Below are 20,382 nucleotides of genomic sequence, written 5' to 3'. Positions count from 1 at the left end.
CCACACAAGAGGACCCATGAGCTGTAAAACACTGACCTCCATCTCACCTTCAGCCCCCCACCCCCGGCTAATGCCCTTCAGGTTTGGGGTTGGAAGCTGTTTTTGCAATTGCTGCTGAAACAAACCACCACTCACTTAGTGGCGCCAAACAACACAACTTATTGTACAGCTCAGGATGTCAGAGATCTGAAATCCATTAGAGTGGGCTGAAATCAGGGGCCAGCAGGACTGCATTCCTCCTGGGGCTCCAGGGGAGAAGCCATCTCACTACCTTGCGCGGCGTCTGAGGGCCATGTGCGCTCCTTGTCCGTGGCCCCTTCCTGTCTTCAAGGAGCGCTGTGGCGTCTTCAGATCCTCCCTCCGACTAGGACGCCTGTGGTCACCCCTCCTTCCGTCTCTCTGACCTTCCTGCCCCCATCTTATAAGGACCCTTGTGGTGACACTGGGTCCACTGGGAATAGCCAGGCTCCTCTCCCCCTCGTAAGGCCCTTAACTCAGTCACGCCTGCAAAGACCCTGTCTCCACCTAAGGTGACGCACCAGCTGGTTCCAGGGACTAGGACGTGGACATCTTTGGGGGTGTTATTCTGCCTACCTGAGGGGTGTCGGTCCTCAGCACCACTTCTGTTCATGGATTCCTCTGGCCTTGAATGCTACACGCTGAGTTCCAAGTATCTCCTTGCAGGAACGTCTCCTTGTCCCACCAGTTTGTGAGATGATGAATGAGAGTCTGACTAATGTCTGCGTGCCTAGAGCCTCTGCATAAGTGGAGACTGGGAATGGCACCCCCACCGCTGTGAGCCCCAGGTGCCCAAAATGGCAGGTGGTCCCCGTGCGACAGGACGGTGACTGCTCACCACCCCCGTGTCCTCCCTTTCTGGGCTCCCAGCGAGACGAGGTGCTCTCTCCATCCTCCCTTGCAGTTAGGTGTGTCTGGGGATGAAGTTTAGCTGGTGGCGTGTGAGCAGGACGCATGGAGCATCCGGACGTCCCACACAAGACACTCCCTGCTCTTCCCTTCTGCTGGTGGCTACGGATGCCCCGGGCGACCTTGGAACCGTACGCTGGGTGTGGCGCCTGGTCCCAGGATGGCTCTGTGGAGTAGAGCCTGCTGTACCCCTCGTGTTAGCCATGTTTCAGGCTTCCGTTAGGGGGATGCTGCAGCGCGTGTCCTACATGCCTATGCTGGTGTGAAAAGTAACAAAGGGAAACTTCGTTTAAAACAGAGCTAGGAAGCCTGGGAGCTCTCACAGACCGACGGTCTGGCGGTAGGTCTACCAGGCAGCTTGCTTACTTCCCAGGTCGCTGTCTTATTTCCTCGCGTCAGTTCACACAGATTTAGGTCCGTCCGCAATTGCGCACGTGATTAATAGCGTTGTTGCCGATATTACAGGGCTTCTAAACCAGGCCGCCCCTTACTGTCTCAACAGAGAAACACGTGGAAGTTGTACGACCACGTCCCCCGAGCGGGACCAGCTGTGCCACCAAGGATGTGGGGTCTCCGGGACCCCCCGCCCGAGGGCTCCAAGCCTGCCGTGGGTCGGACGTGCAGGTGACCCCTCCCCCTTATGGGGTCAACCTGAGGTCCCCAGTCAAATTAAAACAGAGTATTACCCTGAGAACAGCTAGGGGGCGCCAGCGTCTCGTTCTTACTACTTTCTGTCTCTTTCCTTCCTCCCTTCCTCTCTTTCTTTCCTTTCCTTTCCCTTTCCCTTTCCTTTCCTTTCCTTTCCTTCCTTTCCTTTCCTTTCTTTCTCTCTTTCTCTCTCTCTTTCCCTCCCTTTCTCCCTCCTTGCCTTCCTCTCTTTATTTTTCTTTCAGAAGTAGTGTTTCACCAGTTCTCAGGGTGTCCCTTAGCCCAGGCAGGTCGACACAGAAATCAACCATCACAGTTAGAATGGTGCATTTCCCCTCAAATCTGGCTTTTCTGACTCTGACCCAGGTAGACAGGCGGACAGGTGGGCACTTAGCAAGGGAAGTGTGGAGAGCTGGCACTCCTACAGAGGATTCCTAAATATTCTACCCGCAGAGCACAGGCAGCCGACCAGGTCCAGCGTCTGCTCCGCTGCGGAGGATTCCTGCGCGTCCAGGCGGTGAGGCCACAGTGGGGGCAGACCGGGCTTAGAGGAAATTAAAACAAACAGAAAAGAAAAACCTTTCCTTCTCGGGATTGGTGGGAAGGGGAGGAGGGCCAAGGAGAGATCAGAAAACCGGACGTCAGGACTAATTTCTTCTCGACCCTCTGGCTTGCCAGATATGGAAGCCAAGACTCAGGGCCCTGGGGTGCAGGGGCTTTCCTGCGTGGAAGGACGTCCCCTCCTGCTCTGTGGTCGCCAAGGTCACCTGGAGGACCAGCTACATTTAGCGCCCCTGGTGGTGCTGTGTGGCCAGGCAGGGTCTGCCTTGCACTTGGAGCCCCCCAGTTCCCCTGAGGTGTGTCCAGGTGGGTAAACACCAGGGGGGTCAGTCGTGCTGGGAGGAGAGACCCACCTGGACCAGATGGGTCAGAAGCAGATGCTCAGACATGCCCACTGAACCCCCTGGACAAAGTGGACACTGGGATGACCTAAAGGGCCCCTCAGGGAGCAGAGAGAGAATGGACCCTGACCCCTGGGCACAGACTTCAGCGAGGCCTCCAGCAACGGGGAGAGCAAACCCCGCAGACCCAGTCAGCTCAGACCCAGAGCCAGCAGGGCCAACAGTGACATTGGACAGTTGGTCCCGCCCTCCTGGACACCATCCTGGGATGGATCGCGGAGAGAGGAACACAGACTGAATAAATGCTATAATGAACTCATCTACAAAACAGAAAGACTCACAGACATAGTAAGCAACCTTATGGTTACCAGGGAAAGGGGTGGGGAGGGATAAATAAGGGAGTCTGAGATTTACAATGTTAGCCACTATATATAAAAATAGATTTTAAAAAGTTTCTGCTATACAGCACAGGGAACTATGTTCAATATCTTATAATAACCTTTAATGAAAAAAATATGAAAGTGAATATATGTACATATATATATGCATGACTGGGACATTGTGCTGTGCACCAGAAACTGACACGGTGTGATTGACAGTGCTTCAAAAAAACAAATGCTATAGAGTATGTTTATAATGATTGGGAGGGACTAAGTATTAAACACTGAGAGAGAAGGAGAGGGAGAGGGAAAAAGATAGAGAGAGTGTGTGGCTTATCATTAAGCTGGGGCAGCTCCTGAGTGAGATCAGATCAATGCTAGAGAAAGACATTTGATTTCTTCTGCTGAACTGCACTGGCTCACGACCTGCTACACACACACACACACACACACACACACCTATGTATGTGTATACACACGTGCACAAAATGCACATGCACACACATGCACACGTACTTGCGCACATACTCACATTCGCACAAACCTAACACATACCAATGACAGCACACTCACTTACATGCAGGACTTTCTAACTTCTGCATGTTTTAATTTCCTGAGGAATGACATACACCCTGTACGGCTTTTAATGGTGTTGTGATAACACAAAGCAGGGTCTTGTCAATGGGAAATCACTGATTCCAAAAAGTGGTGTGTTGTTTCATAACATGATAGAAGATAAAATGACCAACATGTAGCACAGGGAACTATATTCAATATCTTGTAGTAACTGATGGTAAAAAGGAATATGAAAATGAATGTATGTATGTTCACGTGTGACTGCAGCATTCTGTTGTACACCAGAAACTGACCCAACATTGTAAACTGACTACACTTCAATTAAAAAATACATATTTTAAAAAAAGATCAAAGTGAATGATTTCTGTGAATTATAAAAAACTCAACAACAATATAAAATAGTGTAAAATGTCTGTTTCAGATGAGTGTGCACTTCGTCCTGATGCTATCAAGCTGGGCCCAGCACTCACTAACAGAACTTCTTACCCAAATGTGGAGCTTCTTGATAAAGAGTTAGTGACTAGGAGGAAGGAGGGGTAAAGCAGGAGTTTGGGGTTGACAGGTAAACACTACTGTATCTAAAATAGGCAAATGGGGGGAGGGGACAGCTCAGTGGTAGAGCACGTGCTTAGCATGCATGAGGTCCTGGGTTCAATCCCTAGAACCTCCATTAAAAAAAATAATAATTAAATAAATAAACCTAGTTACCTCCCCCGCCAGAAAAAAGAAAGAAGATAAAATAGATAAATAACAACGTCCTACCATATAACACAGGGAACTATATTCCGTATCTTGTAATAACTTCTAATGGAAGAATGTGAAAACGGATATATGTATGTATATGCATGACTGGGACATTGTGCCATGCACCAGAGATCTGTCAATTTCAATAACCAACTGTACTTCAATTAAAACAAAAAACCTCTAATGGAAAAGAATCTGAAAAAGAATATATATACATATTACTGAATCACTATGCTGTACACCAGAAATTAATACAACATTGTAAATCAATTATATTTCAGTCAAAAAAATGTTTTTAAAGAATTGGTGATTAATGGCTAGTTTAAAATCAAATTATTCAAAACCTGAATACCGCAAATAGAAGATGCCTGGTTTGAACAACAAATATGATGCCACATTCTATCAGGGCTTGCTGAGTAAAAAACCGTGTTGTCTGAGCTCATGGACACCACCACCCACACAGACGGTCTGGGGAGGGAAGGTGACTGGGAATGAGGTCGGGTCACTCTCTGAGTCTGAATCTGGACAACAGAGTGAGTAAAGGAAACAATATTTAGCCAAAAAAGAGGGGAAAAAAGAGCTAGACAAATCCGCGCTGTTACTATTGCTCCCAGTTTTTTTTCAAGCATATGTATCATTGCTTTCTTTCCCAACAAGAAAAATAATTGAGAGGCCGCTTTTACTGCCTTTTCACTTAAAAACCCATCCAAGGCACGCTTGCACACATCATGCTTCCACGACAGTTCTCGTAGGTTTGTGGCACGTCCTGCGGAGCACAGCCCTCTGTCAAGGTTTGGGCTTGTGCGACAACGTCCCCCTGCCCCCTCGCCCAGCACCCTTCCTACCTGGGGCGACGTCATATGAAAATGAGTGCGGGTCCAGGCAGGCGGTGAGAGGTGGGCTGCAGAGTCGCCGCGTCGGAGGGCCTGCGTAGGGCTGAGTTTCAACAGAGAGCTTCTTGCTGGCCTTCTCCGTCTGTTTTTCAGGGGGAGAAACAAGGGTGGTTATTTTCTCATGTAGAAAGAGAAGTGCTTTCCAGAGGAAAGTGGCTCCCACTGCAGACCCCAGGTTCCCAGCAGCATGTGGGGCATTTGCACTGCCCCCGGACTTGCAGGGCCCTTCCTGGGTTCTGTCCCAGGGCAGAGCCCACGGGGCTAGACCGTCTGTTTCTCAGAGGCACTGGTCAGCTGGGCTCGGGGAAAGGGAAGTCTGGGCAGACGTGGGGGTTCAGGCTGAGAATCGCAAAGCACGTGGGCCTTGATACCGAGAAGGGCTGCACACACCAAGGGCCTGATTCCCTTCTCCTCGGATAAAAGCCACCACTGGGGCTGGGTGTCCCCCTGGGCTCGAGGGCAAGGCCTGGAGACAGCCACAGGTCTGCGCCCTTGGAGATACTGAGCCCCACCAAGTACCAGGAGGACAGGACAGCTGCAGACCCTCCTCCGTCTCTATCAGACCTCATCTTGCTGACCCCACGACTCTGAGGAAGTCCGTTCCTGAAGAATCCAGCTCTGCCCGTGAGCCTGCCTGGTGCCGGGGGCTCAGCCAGCCATTCCCTCAGGCTGTGACCTTGAGAAGTCCAGGTCATTCTGTCCAGGTCCCAGTTCCCTCAAAAGTCTCCTCCTCACAGGGCCAGCCCCTTCCCTGACTGTCATGATGATATGGCTCATGAGATGGGGGTTGCAAGATCTCCCTTCCCCAGTCTCCATGCCTACGTCCCGTGCCATAAATGAACCTGTCCCAGGGGTCCCATCAGGATCCAGACAAGAATCCAGTCACCATCCCAGACCCATCTGGTTCTTTGCACACTCAACAGTGCAAGCAGCCCCACCACCAGTGTCTGCACAGACATCATTGTTTCTTTACTGCATGCACATCGGTAGACCAGGGAACTTTAGGTTTAGAAATGACCTGAGCCAGATGGGAGGCAGGGGTGAGAATGCAGAGCACAGCCCAGACTCACAGGATACAGAGGGGCACGGAGACAAAGCCTCCCACATGACAGGGCGCCAAGCTGCCCCGGAGAGCCTGAGGGAGACCCGGACTGAGTTCCTTCCAGTGAGCCTTGTACCTCTCAGTCCAGGAGAATTTGATGCTTCTCCTTCTGCGTATGGGAAACCTAAGTGTTTGGGTGAAGACAAGTGTAGTCCGAGGACTGTCAGCCATGTGGGACCAGAAGATGAGCAAGTAAGTTTCCCCACCTATTTTTTTTAAACACAGTAAAGTTAATTTTTATTCATCAAAAAGTACCAATGAGAATGGGAAAAGACACGTCATATCCTGCAAGAAGATATTTGCATTTAACCAACAAGAATCGGTACCCAGAAGATGTGAAGAACTCCTATGAACTGATAAAATGGGCAAAAAGACTGGAAACTCAAATTATAACTACAAATCATTCTTAAAGCCCACTAAGATTAGCAAGAATTAATAAGCCTGACAAAATTAAGTATTACCAAGGATGCACAGTGAATCTCTTACAGTGCTGGAGGAGGTCCACTTTGGAAAATAAGTTGAATGTGCACACAACCGATGCTTCTTTGCCTCCAGGGTCTGAAGACAACTAACTTCACATCCGCGTCAGTCCCCGCTTCCTCACTCCCCGCCCATCCTGAGCTTCAGCTCTGAGGTTAGAAGGTCCTCTCACCCTTTTAAGGAGGTCAGCGCTGAACAGTGGTTAGTCACCTCCTACATCAGGCCACCAGTCCCGATCACTTCAGGCCACACCTATTAGAAGTGCTGGGACTCTGGCTGCACGTGGAGCCTGGACGTACTTCTCACGTCAGCTGTCTAACAAAGGAACCCACGGCCGGCGTGTGACGTCCGCTGCCCGAGGGAGGAGGCGAAAGAAACGGCCCTCGCTGCTCCCTGCACCTTTCTGCACCTGCTCGGGGACCGCAGAGCTCAGAGGAGAGGGGCCTGGAGTGGAGGTGGCTGTGGTACAGGAGGAGACACGCAAGAATGCTCTGGAAGGCCAAAGAAAGACGGGCAACAACCAAAGGGCCTCCGGCCCTAGATGTCAACTGGTTCCATCAGCTCTTAAGGAAACTTCCAGAAATCCTGGCCTCGGAGAAAGAATTTATTCCTACTGTGTTTTCCGCCTGTTGTGTGCTTTTAGATTCTCATTTTGTAGTGTCATGGGCTCTCCAAATTACACATATCTTTACAATTCTTGCATTTACACAAAATTAACATTGTTCTCTATGGGTTAGGAGATCAAGGGAGTTGCCCCCCCCCCCGCCCCCAGAAGGAGGGGTGGGATGTTATGATTTAGAATGGACCAGAGCCAGTCTGTCTGGTTTTGCTTTTACTGAGCTTTGGCAGTGCAGGACCCTGCCCTCACACGCATGGCGGTTGTCCTGCTCCGACAGGGCGCTGAGAGGAAAGCAGCGCGGGAAGGCGGGCCGAGCCAGCTCTCTGGAGGCCGGGACCCCGGGAGAACGGGCGTGCGCGGACCTCGGGGAGCCGGGCCGACACGGGCGCGGTGGGAGTGGGCGTCGCGGGGGGAGGCGGACCGGGAAGCCCGAGAGACTCCAGGACGAGGGTCACTCAGCAGGAAAGAAATCGGTTAAGTAGTTGCTATGAAAGCCATTTACGTGAACCAACCGCTTTCAGAGGCGCAAGCGAGTCCCCACCTGCGCTCGAATATCGACAGTGACAAGAGAGCAACCCTGCGGAATGAATGTAGCGAGAAACGTGCAAAACCCAACCCCTGCGAGCGCACCCCTCAGACGTTTCCGGACGCTGCGAAACGTAGATCTGAGCGCGTCGAGGCCTGCCGTGTCCGTGGGCGGCGCTTGGGCTCAGCCTCGTGAGCGCGGCAGCCCTCCCGAGGCGGCGCTGTGGGCGCACGTCCGTCCCCGGAGTCCACCCACAGCTCTTCTCCTTGGACTAGACGAGTTGACACGAGCTCCCCACGGAGAAATAAGACGTGAGCCTAGTAGGGAGACCCCGCAGGAGCAGAGCTGTGCGGGCGGCGGGGACCAGCGCGCCCTGAGCCCTCGGGGGGCCCGGGGAGACGGAGCCCGCGCGCGGCTGCTGAGCGCGGCGGGAGAAGCGCGAGGACCGGCCGCGCTTCGCAGACGGCTCCGGGCGGTGCGCGTCGCGGACCCTGTGACTCACCTGCGAACGGACGCTCCTGGGAGCGGGGAGGCGGCGGCCACCGCGCAGGCTCAGCAGCTGCTGAAATTGTTCAGTGGAAGTTTCACGAGGAACATGCTACGCGCACGCGCTCCGAGTTCTCCCCACAAACCGATGCCGAGTTACAAAGGGCAAATAACAGCTTTACCGTGCAGAACCCCGGGCCCGCCGAGTCAGCCCAGTCCGGAGCCCAGGTCCCCAGCGAGGAGGAACAGGGACGGTGTGGCTGGAGGGGCATCCGCCCCAAATAACTGGGAAGCGGTTTGGGCAAACCTTCCCTCCTGGTGCGTCCTGCTCTCTGTCTCCCCGGAGTCCCCCCCTCATCCCCCCCGGGCCCCGCTCTCATCACCAGCGTGACCAAGGCTGTAAGGAAGGCGCCCAGGGGCTCCGTTCCTGCGCTCAGTAACTGTCATTAATCCAAGCAGGCTTCCGTGACCCGGGAGGGTCTGGAGAGGGACACAAACCGCTGACGTGTGGGAGAGGGGCTGAGCTTGCAGTAGGTAACCTCTTTTTCGTGTTGTTAGTTTACTTTACCTGCAGCTCTTCTAAAATAACTGAGTATAAATGCTAATGCTGACAAACAGTAGGCAGACTCGTTGGCAGGTGTCAGAACACCGTGCCTTCCCGTCCATCCCCACGGACTTCTCACCAAGTGCCAGAAGCTGGACCACAACGTAAATCGTGAATCTTCTGACCGTCCAGCTCTAAACCCAGCATCGGGCTCTCTTCACTTGTTGGCACATTTGGACAAAGTGTGGAGCACAGAACCGGGGTTCATGACAGGCAGGAACTGTTTTCTGAAAAAGCAGAAGTCACACATCTTCTATGGGACGGCAGCGGAGACTGACATGTGGGGAAGGTGCTGCTCTGCTTCCTGTGAGAATGTCAGTGTTGAAACACGCGCTGAGGGTGATGGGCACCTGCCCACGGCGTCCTCTTGGTCAGCGTGGCCTTCCAGGCTACCTCCTGTCCCTTTGCTCAGCCCGGGAGACGCAATAAAGTAACCGTGATTTCAAACCTCACCACCCTGCTCTGCCTGACTCCGCAGAGAAGGATAGTGACTCATATTTTTATTATCATCATTCTATACTTTTCAAATGAGCCTTGAATGTCTCTAAAATTCTCCCAAATTCGTCTTCATACAGGCAGAGATGGGGAGACAGTCCTGGATTATCTAAGGGGTCCCCATGTCACCATAAAGGTCCCTATGAGGGAAAGAGGGAGGCAGAGGAACTGGAGGCAAAAGAAGATGAAACTTGAAAGCAGAAGTTGGAGAGATGTGAGTATCTGGCTGGCTCTGAAGACAGCAGGGGAGAAGCCACGGGACATGGCAGCCTGTGGAAGCGAAAAAGGCGACGGAACGGATTCCACCCCGAAGCCCTCAGGAGGAACACAGCCTGACAAGTTGGTTTTAATCCAAGGGTTTCCAGTTTGGACTTCTGCCCTCCAGAACTGTGAGGTAGTAACTCTGGATGGCTTTAACCCACTGGCTGGCAGTGGCTGCTCTGGCACGACAGGAAGCAAATGCACGGAATATCTGTGTGGTTTGGTGGTCATCGTTCAGCTGTTTGTTGCCAATGTCAGCTCTGCAAGCGCAGGGTTTGAATCTGTCGTGTCCGGGGATGTCCCTCCAGGCAGACGGCAAACTCCCAGTAAGTATGTGTTGATGCTTGGATGTAAAAGGGCTTCAGGCCAGGAAGGCAGCAGCTGATGGGTCAAGCGAGGCTTCAGATGTGGTCAGAACATGTGCAGAGGCCTGCTGCCCGCCCCAGCCCTGAGGAGAGGAGGGCTTGGCTCCCGGGGAGGGGCAGTTCCCCTTCCCGTGGGGCTGCTGACGTGACAGCCCCGTGACGGGGAGGACCAGCCTCTGAGTGGACACACCCTGTGGGTCTGTGTGCTGAGGGCACTTTATCTCCTCCATCTGCACAGCCTGGACCACAGGGAGGAGGCGCCATGACCCCCACCCTCAAGGCCCTGCTGTGTCTTGGTGAGATTGAGGAGGGGAGGGCAGTCCTGGTCTGGGAGCCAGGCCTGCTCTGTCAGGAGACCCCGGGGCTCAGGACGCTCAGGGGAGGGGAGGTTCTGCTCAGGGTTCAGGGGTGAATCTCTCACAGGGACCTCTCTTCCAGGGCTGAGTGTGGGCGTGAGGACCCAGGTGCAGGCAGGTGAGTCTGTGCCCAGGTGTCCCCGCTCCCCCCTCCTCATTGTGGGGACGGGGCAGCCCCTCCCCAGGCAATGGGGGTGGGGAACAGCAGCTCTGGGCTGAAGGAAGGGGAGGCTGGGAGCTGTGGGGCTGAGAGTGGGGGATGGGGGTGGGAATGTCTTGTGACCCAGGCCTTTGATTTCCTTCCAGGGACCCGCCCCAAACCCACCATCTGGGCTGAGCCAGGCTCTGTGATCCCCTGGAATAGCCCTGTGACCATCTGGTGTCAGGGGACCCTGGGGGCCCGGGAGTTCCGTCTGGATAAAGAGGGAAGCCAAAGCCCCTGGGGGAGACAGCCCCCACTGGAGCCCGGGGACAAGGCCAAGTTCTCCATCCCACACGTGACAGAGGGGTACGCAGGGAGATACCACTGTTACCATTACAGCAGCACTGGCTGGTCACAGGACAGTGACCCCCTGGAGCTGGTGATGACAGGTGAGAGGACACTCAGGGGTCCCAGCCTCGGGCTCTGCCCTCAGGAAGGGGGGCTGCTCCCAGGGCCGTGTCCCTCTCACAGCCCAGCCCTGGGGGAGGTGAGGGAGCCGTGAGCCCCACTGAACAAGCGGCCCCTTCTCTCTAGGAGCCTACAGCAAACCCAGCCTCTCAGCCCTGCCGAGCCCCGTGGTGACCTCAGGAGGGAACGTGACCCTCCGGTGTGGCTCATGGCAGGGATTTGACAGGTTCATCCTGACTAAGGAAGGGGAAGACAAGCCCTCCGGGGCCCTGGACGCACAGCCACAGCCCAGCTGGCAGACCCAGGCCCTGTTCCCTGTGGGCCCTGTGACCCTCAGCCCCAGGTGGACGTTCAGATGCTATGGCTGCTACAGGAGCAAACCCCAGGTGTGCTCATCCCTCAGTGACCCCCTGGAGCTCCTGATCTCAGGTGAGGAAGTCCCATCCTGGCCCCAATTTCCTTTGGAGGCACCAGACTGGTTATTGGGGTCCCTGCTCAGATGAAGCCCCACGTGAGAGGGTGGGGGCTCCTGCACCAGAGACACAGAGTGTGAGAGACAGTGAGACCTGGGGGCCGGGATAGGAGGAGAGGGTTTATGGGAGGGACCAGCCCCTACAACCCAGGGCTGGTCTTTCCCCCAGGTGTGTCTGGGAAGCCCTCCCTCCTGAGCCCGCAGGGCCCTGTCGTGGCCTTGGGACAGAACCTGACCCTCCAGTGTCACTCTGATGTCGGCTACGAAAGATACGCTTTGTTCAAGGAGGGGGAACAGGACCTCCCCCAGCGCCCTGGCCGGCAGCCCCAGGCTGGGCTCTCTCAGGCCGACTTCCCCCGGGGCCTGGTGATTCGCTCTGATGGGGGCCGGTACAGATGCTACGGGAGACACAACCTCTCCTCCAAGTGGTCGGCCCCCAGCGACCCCCTGGACATCCTGGTGGCAGGTGAGGAGCCAGCGGGTCAGTGAGGGACCCAGACTCTGCACAGGCCCTGCTGGGGGAGCCCGAGGGGTGATGCTGGGTCAGGGGGTGGGACCCCCGAGGAGGGAGAGACAGGGAGAGACAGGGGATGGGCAGGAGATGAGGGTCCTCAGAGAGACCCTACTGACTCTCAGCTCAGAACCAGGTGGGCCGGCAGCCCCTCACCCCACTCTTCTCTCTAGGACAGCTCCATGACACCCCCGCCCTCTCGGTGCAGCCGGGCCCCACGGTGGCCTTAGGAGAGAGTGTGACCCTGCTGTGTCAGTCAAGGCTCTCCAGAGACACCTTCCTTCTGTCCAAGGAGGGGGCAGCCCATCCCCCTCTGCGTCTTAGATCAAAGTTCCAAGGTGGGCAGTACCAGGCCGAATTCTCCCTGAGTCCTGTGACTGCAGCCCACAGAGGGACCTACAGGTGCTACAGCTCACTCAGCAGTGACCCCTACCTGCTGTCATTCCCCAGTTACCCCCTGGAGCTCCTGGTCTCAGGTGAGGGGCCCCAGCCTTGTCCTCTCTGTGTGCTGATGGTCAGCTCTGAAGGAGACCCCCTTTCGAGGATGGGAGTGAGGGGGGCTCCAAAGGAGGGTCAACCCAAGAGGGATTCGCCCTTCCGAGGGACGGAGGGGAACAGGGCCTTCCCACCCTGCCCTTCCCACGTCCCTGTCACCAGGCCTCAGGTGGGAGGAGGGAGGAAGCCGGGGCGGCCCCAGGGCAGGTACAGCAGAAGAGTGTGAGCAGAGATGGGGTCCCTGGGGAAGCTCCAGCCCCTCACTCAAGGACAGGCCTTTTACCCAGGATCCTCTGGGAACCCCCAGCCCCACCCAAGGGCACAACTGCACACTGGAGAGTCCCTGGGCTCTGCCCAGTGAGTGGACACCTCACTCCAGGCCTGTCTCTTGAGGTCCTCACTGATCTGACTCCTGCTCTCAGTCTCAGCACAGCTTGTGTCCCCAGGGTGGGGGGCTGGGAGCCGGGCAGAGATGCGGGGGGACCACAGTCTCTGGGGCTCTCAGGCCGGGTGGATGAAGGGTGGGGGTCATGGAGAGGGAGATGTTGGGTCCAGCCTGGGGGAGAAGTTGCCCCCGTCCCTCACCCCTGACCTGACCCCCACGAGGCCCTGAGAACCGGCTCCTCCCTCCCATGGAGTCAGGCCCGCAGACACGTAAGTGAGGGTCTCCGTGGGAGGTGGTGGTGGGTACTTGGGGGGCAGGGCTGAATTTGCCCTCAGTTCAGGCACCTCTGGAGACACAGAGTTGGAAACCCCCTTCCCCAGCCTGGGCCTCAGTTTCCCCAAGTGTAAAAGGTGAGATCTGGCCCAGGGCTTATATTTCCTTCAGCTCTCACTTCTGGCTGTGATCCCCCGGGAGAGGCGGCCTCACAGGGAGGCCCCAGGACGTGACCTGACGGGTCTGTCCCCTCTGCAGCGGTGACGCTGACACTGTACTGGGGGGAGGGGAGGGGCAGGACAGCCCTTTCCCTTCAGCTCAGGGAGCTCAGCCCGAGGGGAAGGAGAACAGGCTGGAGTCAGACCCTGGGTCCAGTCCCAGCTCTGCTGCTCCTGCCGTGGCAACCGGGCAGGTGGCTTCTGAGTCTCAGGTTCATGGTCTGTGGGCTCCCTGGTCCCACCGTGCTCACAGGCTGCTGTGACATGAGGTGAAATGACGGCCTGGGTTTCCCAGAGCTCAGGAGGGCAGACCCCAGCTCAGCACAGACCTTCCCAGGGGCGTCAGGGCCCCATAGGGCGGGTCGGACCCTGGGGAGGGACGCAGAGTCCACCCCCCCAGCCTGCCCTCCCCCAGTCCCTGCTGCAGCGGGGGAGGGGCGGGTAACAAGGAAGGACCCTCAGCTCCTGATGAGACTCTCCAGGCCCCCCCACTGATGAGGAGTCCTCAGAAATGAAGCTGGTGTCTGCCTGGGGGACAGCACAAGGGGGGTTCAGGGAACCCACAGTCTTGGGATCCAGCCAGCGCTGCCACACCAAGGCTGGGTGACCTGGGGCTCATGACTTTCCCCTCTATGCCTCAGTTTTCTCGTCTGCAAAAAGGGTTGAGTAGGGGCGATGATGATCGAACAAGGAGGGGGGGTTCCATGATTGTTCTGAGGGTTAGAGGAGATGAATGCATGGATCCCATCACGCATCCAGTACACAGTAGGTACTCAATTAAATGGCACCACTGGCTCATTCATGACGTCCCTGGTGCCCCAGGTTTCAAATCGTACCTGAACGTTCTGATCTGGGTCTCGGCGGCCTTCATCGTGCTGCTCCTCCTCCTCCTCTTCCTCCTCATCCATTGCCGTCACAGCAGACGCAGGAAGTCGGGTGAGTAGGGAACGGGGGACCCAGGCCACAGGAGGAGGCGGGCTTAGGGCAGCAGCCAAAGTGGAACCAGAGGTGGGTGAGGGCAGCTTAGAAAAAAGATAGTGCAGAATCTGAAATGTGAACACGTAAAATGAAAGCACCTAACGGCAGCTCGCCTGCACAAATGTAAGGGTTTCCATCCTTTTCAATCCCATGAAGCACTGAAACACACATGGAAGTGTGAGTTAAGGTTTCCTTCTTCCCTCTTGACCCCCACGCGGAGGGCGGGGACCGTGGCATTCTCGGGGCTGAGACCGCCCCACCTGACCCAGCCCAGGCAGAGGCTGATTTCTAACTCCCTGCAGGGGCTGCAGACCCCGAGCCCAAGGACAGAGGCCTGCAGAGCAGGTAACTCCTGCCCCGACGACCCCCAGAGTCCCGCCCCACCCGCAGCCCCCAGGGCCCCCTAACACTCCCGTCTCCTCCCCAGCTCCAGCCCAGCTGCCGACGCCCAGGACCAGAACCTCTGTGAGGAGAAGAGGAGGGCGGCCCTGGGGGGTGGGCACACAGATTTCTGTAGGCAATGGGGGAGGGTCGGTTGGGAAGGTTCAGGGATGGGTGGTGAGGACTGAAATCCCACATCACCTCAGCCCTGGGTCCCAGTGGCCCTTCTGGGGGCAGGGCGGGGGTCCAGCCCTCAGAGATCTCAGGGAATCCGGGCAAGCGTCACACCCCCTGTTCTGCCCCAGCAGATGCCGCCGTGAACGACACACAGCCTGCGGAGGGGGTGCAGCTGGACCATCAGGTGAGACCCCTGCTCCCGTCCAGGCCACCAGAGACCTTCTTGTTGCCAGACTTAGTCCCACGGACACTCCTCTGTCTTCACATCCCAGCTCCCAGCGGCTCCCACACTGACCTCTCCTGGGCTGCCTGGTCATGTTCTGCTCTGACTCCACCCCTCCACTTTCCTCGTGACCTCATGGCCCCTCCTTCGGGGTCCCCTCTCCTGGCTCCTCGTCCTCTGTCTGACCTTCTGCTGTTGGAGCGTAGCCCCACGTCTCAAGAGGATGCATGAATAAGTGCACCTCCCCAGGTCCCCTAGGCTCTCCTTCATTCATTCACCCAGCAAAGGTGCACAGGGCGAGCAGCAGCCCCCCGGCTCCCTGGCGGTGCTGCCGGTGCAGCCGTGAGCACACTGTCCCCACACTCCTCGAGCTCAAATAAGCAGCCAGTGTCCTAGAATGCAAGGTCCTGATAGGGAAAGTAAAGCAAGAGAAGGAGACAGAGAGCATGGGGGGGGGGCAAGGCAGCAAGTGCAAAGGTCCTGAGGCAGGGACATCCTTTTGCAGGAAAATGGGCTGTGTGCCTGGAGGCAAATCAGCAAGAGATAACGTGCTAATACAGAAATCAGAACCGTAGAGAGCAGCCAGAGATGCCAAGTTGTCAGGAAGCCCCTGGAGATTCCGTCAGGAAAGTGACCTCATCTCATCTAACGTTTTAAAGCATCGCTCTGGCAACAGAGTGGAAAACTCACTGGAGGAGATCACAGTGGATCCAGGAGGTGCTGCTCCTGTCTCACTGTCTCCCTCCAGCAGAACAGGCAGGATGGAGGCCCCCGGGGTGGGACGTACCCTCAGGGAGGGACGTATACCCAGGTGAACCACTCAAGATCAAGACTAGGGTGAGGAATTGCCACCTTCTTTCTCCCCTGTCGGGGGGACTGCTGGACACAAAGGACAGACAAGCAGAAGAGGACACGCAGACGGACAGTCAAGTGGGTCCCATCCTCTCCAGCCCCCGGGCTTCCCCCAACCTCATGCTTCTGTCCCCCCACCAACTACAGGCTGCCACATCTGAAGCCCCCCAGGATGTGACCTATGCCCAGCTGAACCACTCGACCCTCAGACGGGAGACGACCACACCCCCTGCCTCGCAGTTGGGGGAGCCCCCCGCAGAGCCCAGCGTGTACGCCACACTCGCCATCCACTAGCCCAGGGGACCCAGAGCCCGTGCTCTCGAAGGGAGACTGCTGGGACGCCAGAAGGCACAGGAGCTGCCCGCAGTGGACACCACATGATGACCACCAGCTGACCTGGACTCCTAACACAGACCGCAGGAGCACCTGGGGCCCTTTGGGAGTCACCTGATTCTACCTTCAAAGATAACTAACATCCCTACATTTTGGAAATAATGCAAGAGACTTCTCAGTTATCAATGTGTGAACTGAAAACCAAAGGAAAGGAGGGAGCATGTTTTCAATGAATGATAGCATAAATATTACACGACAAACCAATGAACTGAGAAAATTAAGAACCATGAATAAATAAATAAGAAAAGCCTAAAAAATCAATAACCTAATGATTCATACCAAGAATTTAGGGAAAAAACAGCGAATTCTAAATGAAGGTAGAAGGAGAGGACTAATAATGACAAGTCTAGCGATGAATGAGGACAAAAAAAGTGGAGAAAAATCAATTAAGGGGAAAAAATTCATTCTTGAAAACATTGTAAATCCTAGCCACAACGGCCAAGGGAAAAGAGAGAAGACACACATTTCTATGACCAGGAAGGAAACTGCAGACAGCACGACAAGTCCTTTGTAACAACAGTAACAGAACATTGTCAACAATGTGACGTCAATATGTAGAAAATGTAGATGAAACAGATGTCTTCAAATGTACAATTTACCACATGGACATAAGAATAAATGGAAAATCTGTATCACCTTAAATACATTGAGTCTGTAATCAAAAATCGCCCCAACTGAATTATGTCAAATCTAAAAAAGTCAAACTGAGAGAAAGAGAGATTAGAGAGGTGGTTACCAGGGTTGCAGCAAGCGGGGAGGGGAGGTGTTGGTCAGAGCGTGCAAAGTTCCAGTTACAAAACAAGTAAGGTCGGGGACCTAATGTACAGCCTGGTGATTAGAGCTGACAGCACTGTATCCTATTCTTGAGCGTCGTGAAGAGAGTGGACGCTAAATGTTCTCACCACAAAAAAGAAATGGCAACTACGTGACAGGATGGAGGTGTTAAGTGATGCTACGCTGCTGATCGTTTTGCAACGTGTTCAGGACGCTTCATCCGTGGTTGCTTCCAAACACTTGTGCACCTACGAAACACCCCACCGCCTGCGCGCGCGCACACCCACATACACACACACACACTCCAAAACTGCACAAATCTCTCCTGAGAATAGAAAAAGAAGAAATACACGGCAACACACTTTATCAGGCCAGGAAAATATTCACACCAAAACCTGGCAAGGGATTGAGAAAACGGGAAAGTCACGGGGAGATTTCTCATGTGAGCTCTGCTGCAAATCTCTAAACAAAGTATTCACAGAGAAGATTTAGTGAACTATAAAAAGGACATAGTTCATGACTATACTGTGGTCTTTTTTTTTTTGAAGGACACAGTAGCTCAAGTTTTTTTTTTAAATCTATCAATGTAATTTAACACATTATTCTAAAAAGCAAAAAATAATCATCTCACAGATGCAGACGAGTCTTTTGATAAAACATACCAGCAATTCCTAATGAAAATAAAAACTTATCAGCAACAGAAGGGCATTTCCTGTACTGGATGAGGGCATGTTTGACCATCAACACTGGACATCGTTAGTAAAGGTGAGAACCTGAAACCCTTCCTCTATAATTGGCAATGGTGCAAGTATGTTCCCTGCGACCCCTTCTGTGACCACGGCCCTGGAGGTCCCAACCAATTCAGTAAAGCAAAGCGGTAAGCTCTGAAGTGGGTAAGAATAATGCTGAATCAGTCAGTGATTACACGGTTGTGTGCAGAGAAATTCCAAAATAATGTAAGATGTTCTATCTATCAAATTACAAAGGCATTTTCCAGCATCGCTGATACATGGCCAATATATAGAATTGCATTTCAGACTTTCGGTTCTGGACTGAGATGAAGTAACTGAACATCTCGCTGTTCCCTGACTTCATACCAGTGAGCCTGACTGTATACTCCTGACCTCCCAGAACTGTAAGATACTAAATTTGTGTTGTTTTAATCCACTGAATTTGTGGTAATTTGTGGTAACTGGAAACCAGTACAATCCCTTAAATTTTCTTTTGATTAGTGTTTGTATGGTTCATTTTTTAGTCTTCCTCTTTATTTAATGTGGTAAAATATACATCCCGTAACACTTATCACCATGTAAACATTATTAAAATGTAGGATTCAGTGGCCGTAAGTACATTTACCATGTTGGGCAATCATGACCACTATCCATTTTCCGGAACAGTTTCATTATCACAAACAGAATCTCTGCCCCCATTAAACAGCAGCCCCCGTGCCCCCTTCCCCCACCCCTGCCGCCTCCACTCTAGTCCCCGCTGGTGGGGATCTGGCCACTCTAGGCAGTTTGTGTAAGTGAAATCGTACAATATGTGACATTTTTTGTCTGGTTTATTTCACTTCAAATGATGTTTCCAAGGTTCATCCACATTGTTCATTCTTTTAAGCTATCTACATCATTGTATTAGAGGTGAATTTCTTCTGAACTGCATGATGCTGGGTCTTGCTTGTGGTTGTTTTTTCTTAAACCAATCCTAGAATCTCTGTCTTTTAGCTGCTGTGTTTCGTCCACTTACATATATTTACTGATAAGATTGTTATTTAGGTTTGCTTTTTAATTTTTTTATGTCTGCCTGCCCTACTTGTTTGTTCTTCTATTTATCCTTCCCTGCCTTTTCTTGGATTTAAAAAATATTTTTAGCATTCCGTTTTACTTTCTCTGTTGGTGCTGTCACTGTACCTCCTCGGACGCTGTTTAAGTGGCTGTTCGAGAGAGTATCATGTGCACACCCGACGTGACAGTCAAGCGAGAGGAGTATTTTATACCTTCAAGGGAAATGTAAAAACCTTACAAACACACACCTCCCTCTACCCTCACCGCGTTACGCTGTAGTTGTTGTATGTATTGTATCTACGCACACTTCCGGGGTGTGTCGGAGACTGCGGAACCAGGTCCAGGAGGCTGAGTTCTCCCCAGTCCTCCTGATTCAGCCTTATGATCCCCCCCATCCCAATGACCTGGGGGGGGGGCACAGCAGGTCTGAGCTGGCGATGGCCAGTCTGGGGATGACCTTGGAGTGACATCTGGGGACACTGAGGGCAGAAGGGCACCCCTGACACTTCAGGTCTGACTCCTTTCCAGGTGTCCTCCCCAAACCCTCCATCTGGGCTGAACCAGGCCCCACAGTCACCAAGAGGATCTGGTGTCAGTGGTCCCTGCAAGCTGATGTGTACTGTCTGTGTGAGGGAGGGTCTCTGGACCCATGGATACGGGGCCTCACAGGACTGCAGTAACAAGGCCAGTTCCCCCTTTAAAGCCAGGAACTCAGGCACTGCAGGGCTGTACCAGTGTGCACATCACAGCAGGGATGGTTGGTCAGGGTGGAGTGACCCCCTGCCCCTGGCGGTGACAGGTAACAGGGAGGGGCCCGGGCCCCTCCCACTGTGGGCTCCTCCTCACAGGCAGAGGGGGCAGAGTGTGGGCTCGGGGGGACCTCTCCCGTCACAGTCCCCCTTTAACACAGCCCCGACCTCCTCCCTCAGGGGTACGGAGCACCTCATTTTGCTTGTTTCTAGTCAATACCACTATCTAGATGACAACTAAATGAAAAATTAGAGGTTATGGTAATTGTAATCCTTGCTCCTAGAAACATTGCCTTATTGTGTTATAGATATGCCACCATGTATTCTTAAAAATAATGGATTTGTAGATAGAAGAAAGTAAAGTGAAAATATAAAACGTGGAAATAGAAAATCCTGAGTCAGATACAAAAAGAAAAAAAAAAGAAGAGCTGGGTGATATGGAGAAACGGAAAGGCAGACCCAGCCTCTGCCCCTTCGCGTTCCTGGTTCTCAGGACAGACTGAAACCCCACGGCTCAACTTTGCCTCTTCACTGGATGCAGCTGAGATAACGGATGTGCTCCCTCCGGGACTCAGGTTCGCACAGCGAGTTCTGGAGACTCATTCGAGACCAGAGGTCACCTAAGCATCTCTACATCTCACCTGTACCTGCCTTTGTTTGTCCTCAGCAGTGACTGACAGCTCAGCCCGTCACAAACAAGTCCGACTGCAGGGGTGGTGCCGGGCAGGAGGAAGGCTCGGTGC

General features: G+C 53.9%; 1 protein-coding gene across 7 annotated transcripts in view; it reads left to right on the top strand.

Annotated features, from left to right (window-relative positions):
• Positions 1–9,052: 9,052 nt before the first annotated feature.
• The window catches only part of LOC106731079 (leukocyte immunoglobulin-like receptor subfamily A member 6), a 39,206-nt gene continuing 27,876 nt past the window's right edge, over positions 9,053–20,382 (top strand). For 2 of the 7 annotated variants that reach the window (XM_032487693.1, XM_032487689.1), the window contains exons 1-6: positions 9,054–9,969; positions 10,447–10,482; positions 10,671–10,955; positions 11,101–11,403; positions 11,616–11,912; positions 12,131–12,433. In XM_032487693.1, the coding sequence (XP_032343584.1) occupies positions 9,426–9,969; positions 10,447–10,482; positions 10,671–10,955; positions 11,101–11,403; positions 11,616–11,912; positions 12,131–12,433 (1,768 nt within the window). In that variant the 5' untranslated portion in view covers positions 9,054–9,425. Of the gene's footprint in view, positions 9,970–10,201; positions 10,305–10,446; positions 10,483–10,670; positions 10,956–11,100; positions 11,588–11,615; positions 11,913–12,130; positions 12,434–14,150; positions 14,265–14,608; positions 14,652–14,733; positions 14,772–14,992; positions 15,049–16,086; positions 16,663–20,382 lie in introns of those variants that run through there. The other 5 variants (XM_032487691.1, XM_032487692.1, XM_032487694.1 and 2 more) reach the window with 5 other exon arrangements.

This window comes from Camelus ferus, chromosome 9 (assembly GCF_009834535.1).
Source record: "Camelus ferus isolate YT-003-E chromosome 9, BCGSAC_Cfer_1.0, whole genome shotgun sequence".
In the NCBI taxonomy this organism is placed as follows: domain Eukaryota; kingdom Metazoa; phylum Chordata; class Mammalia; order Artiodactyla; family Camelidae; genus Camelus; species Camelus ferus.
This window is presented reverse-complemented; position numbering and strand designations above follow the sequence as displayed.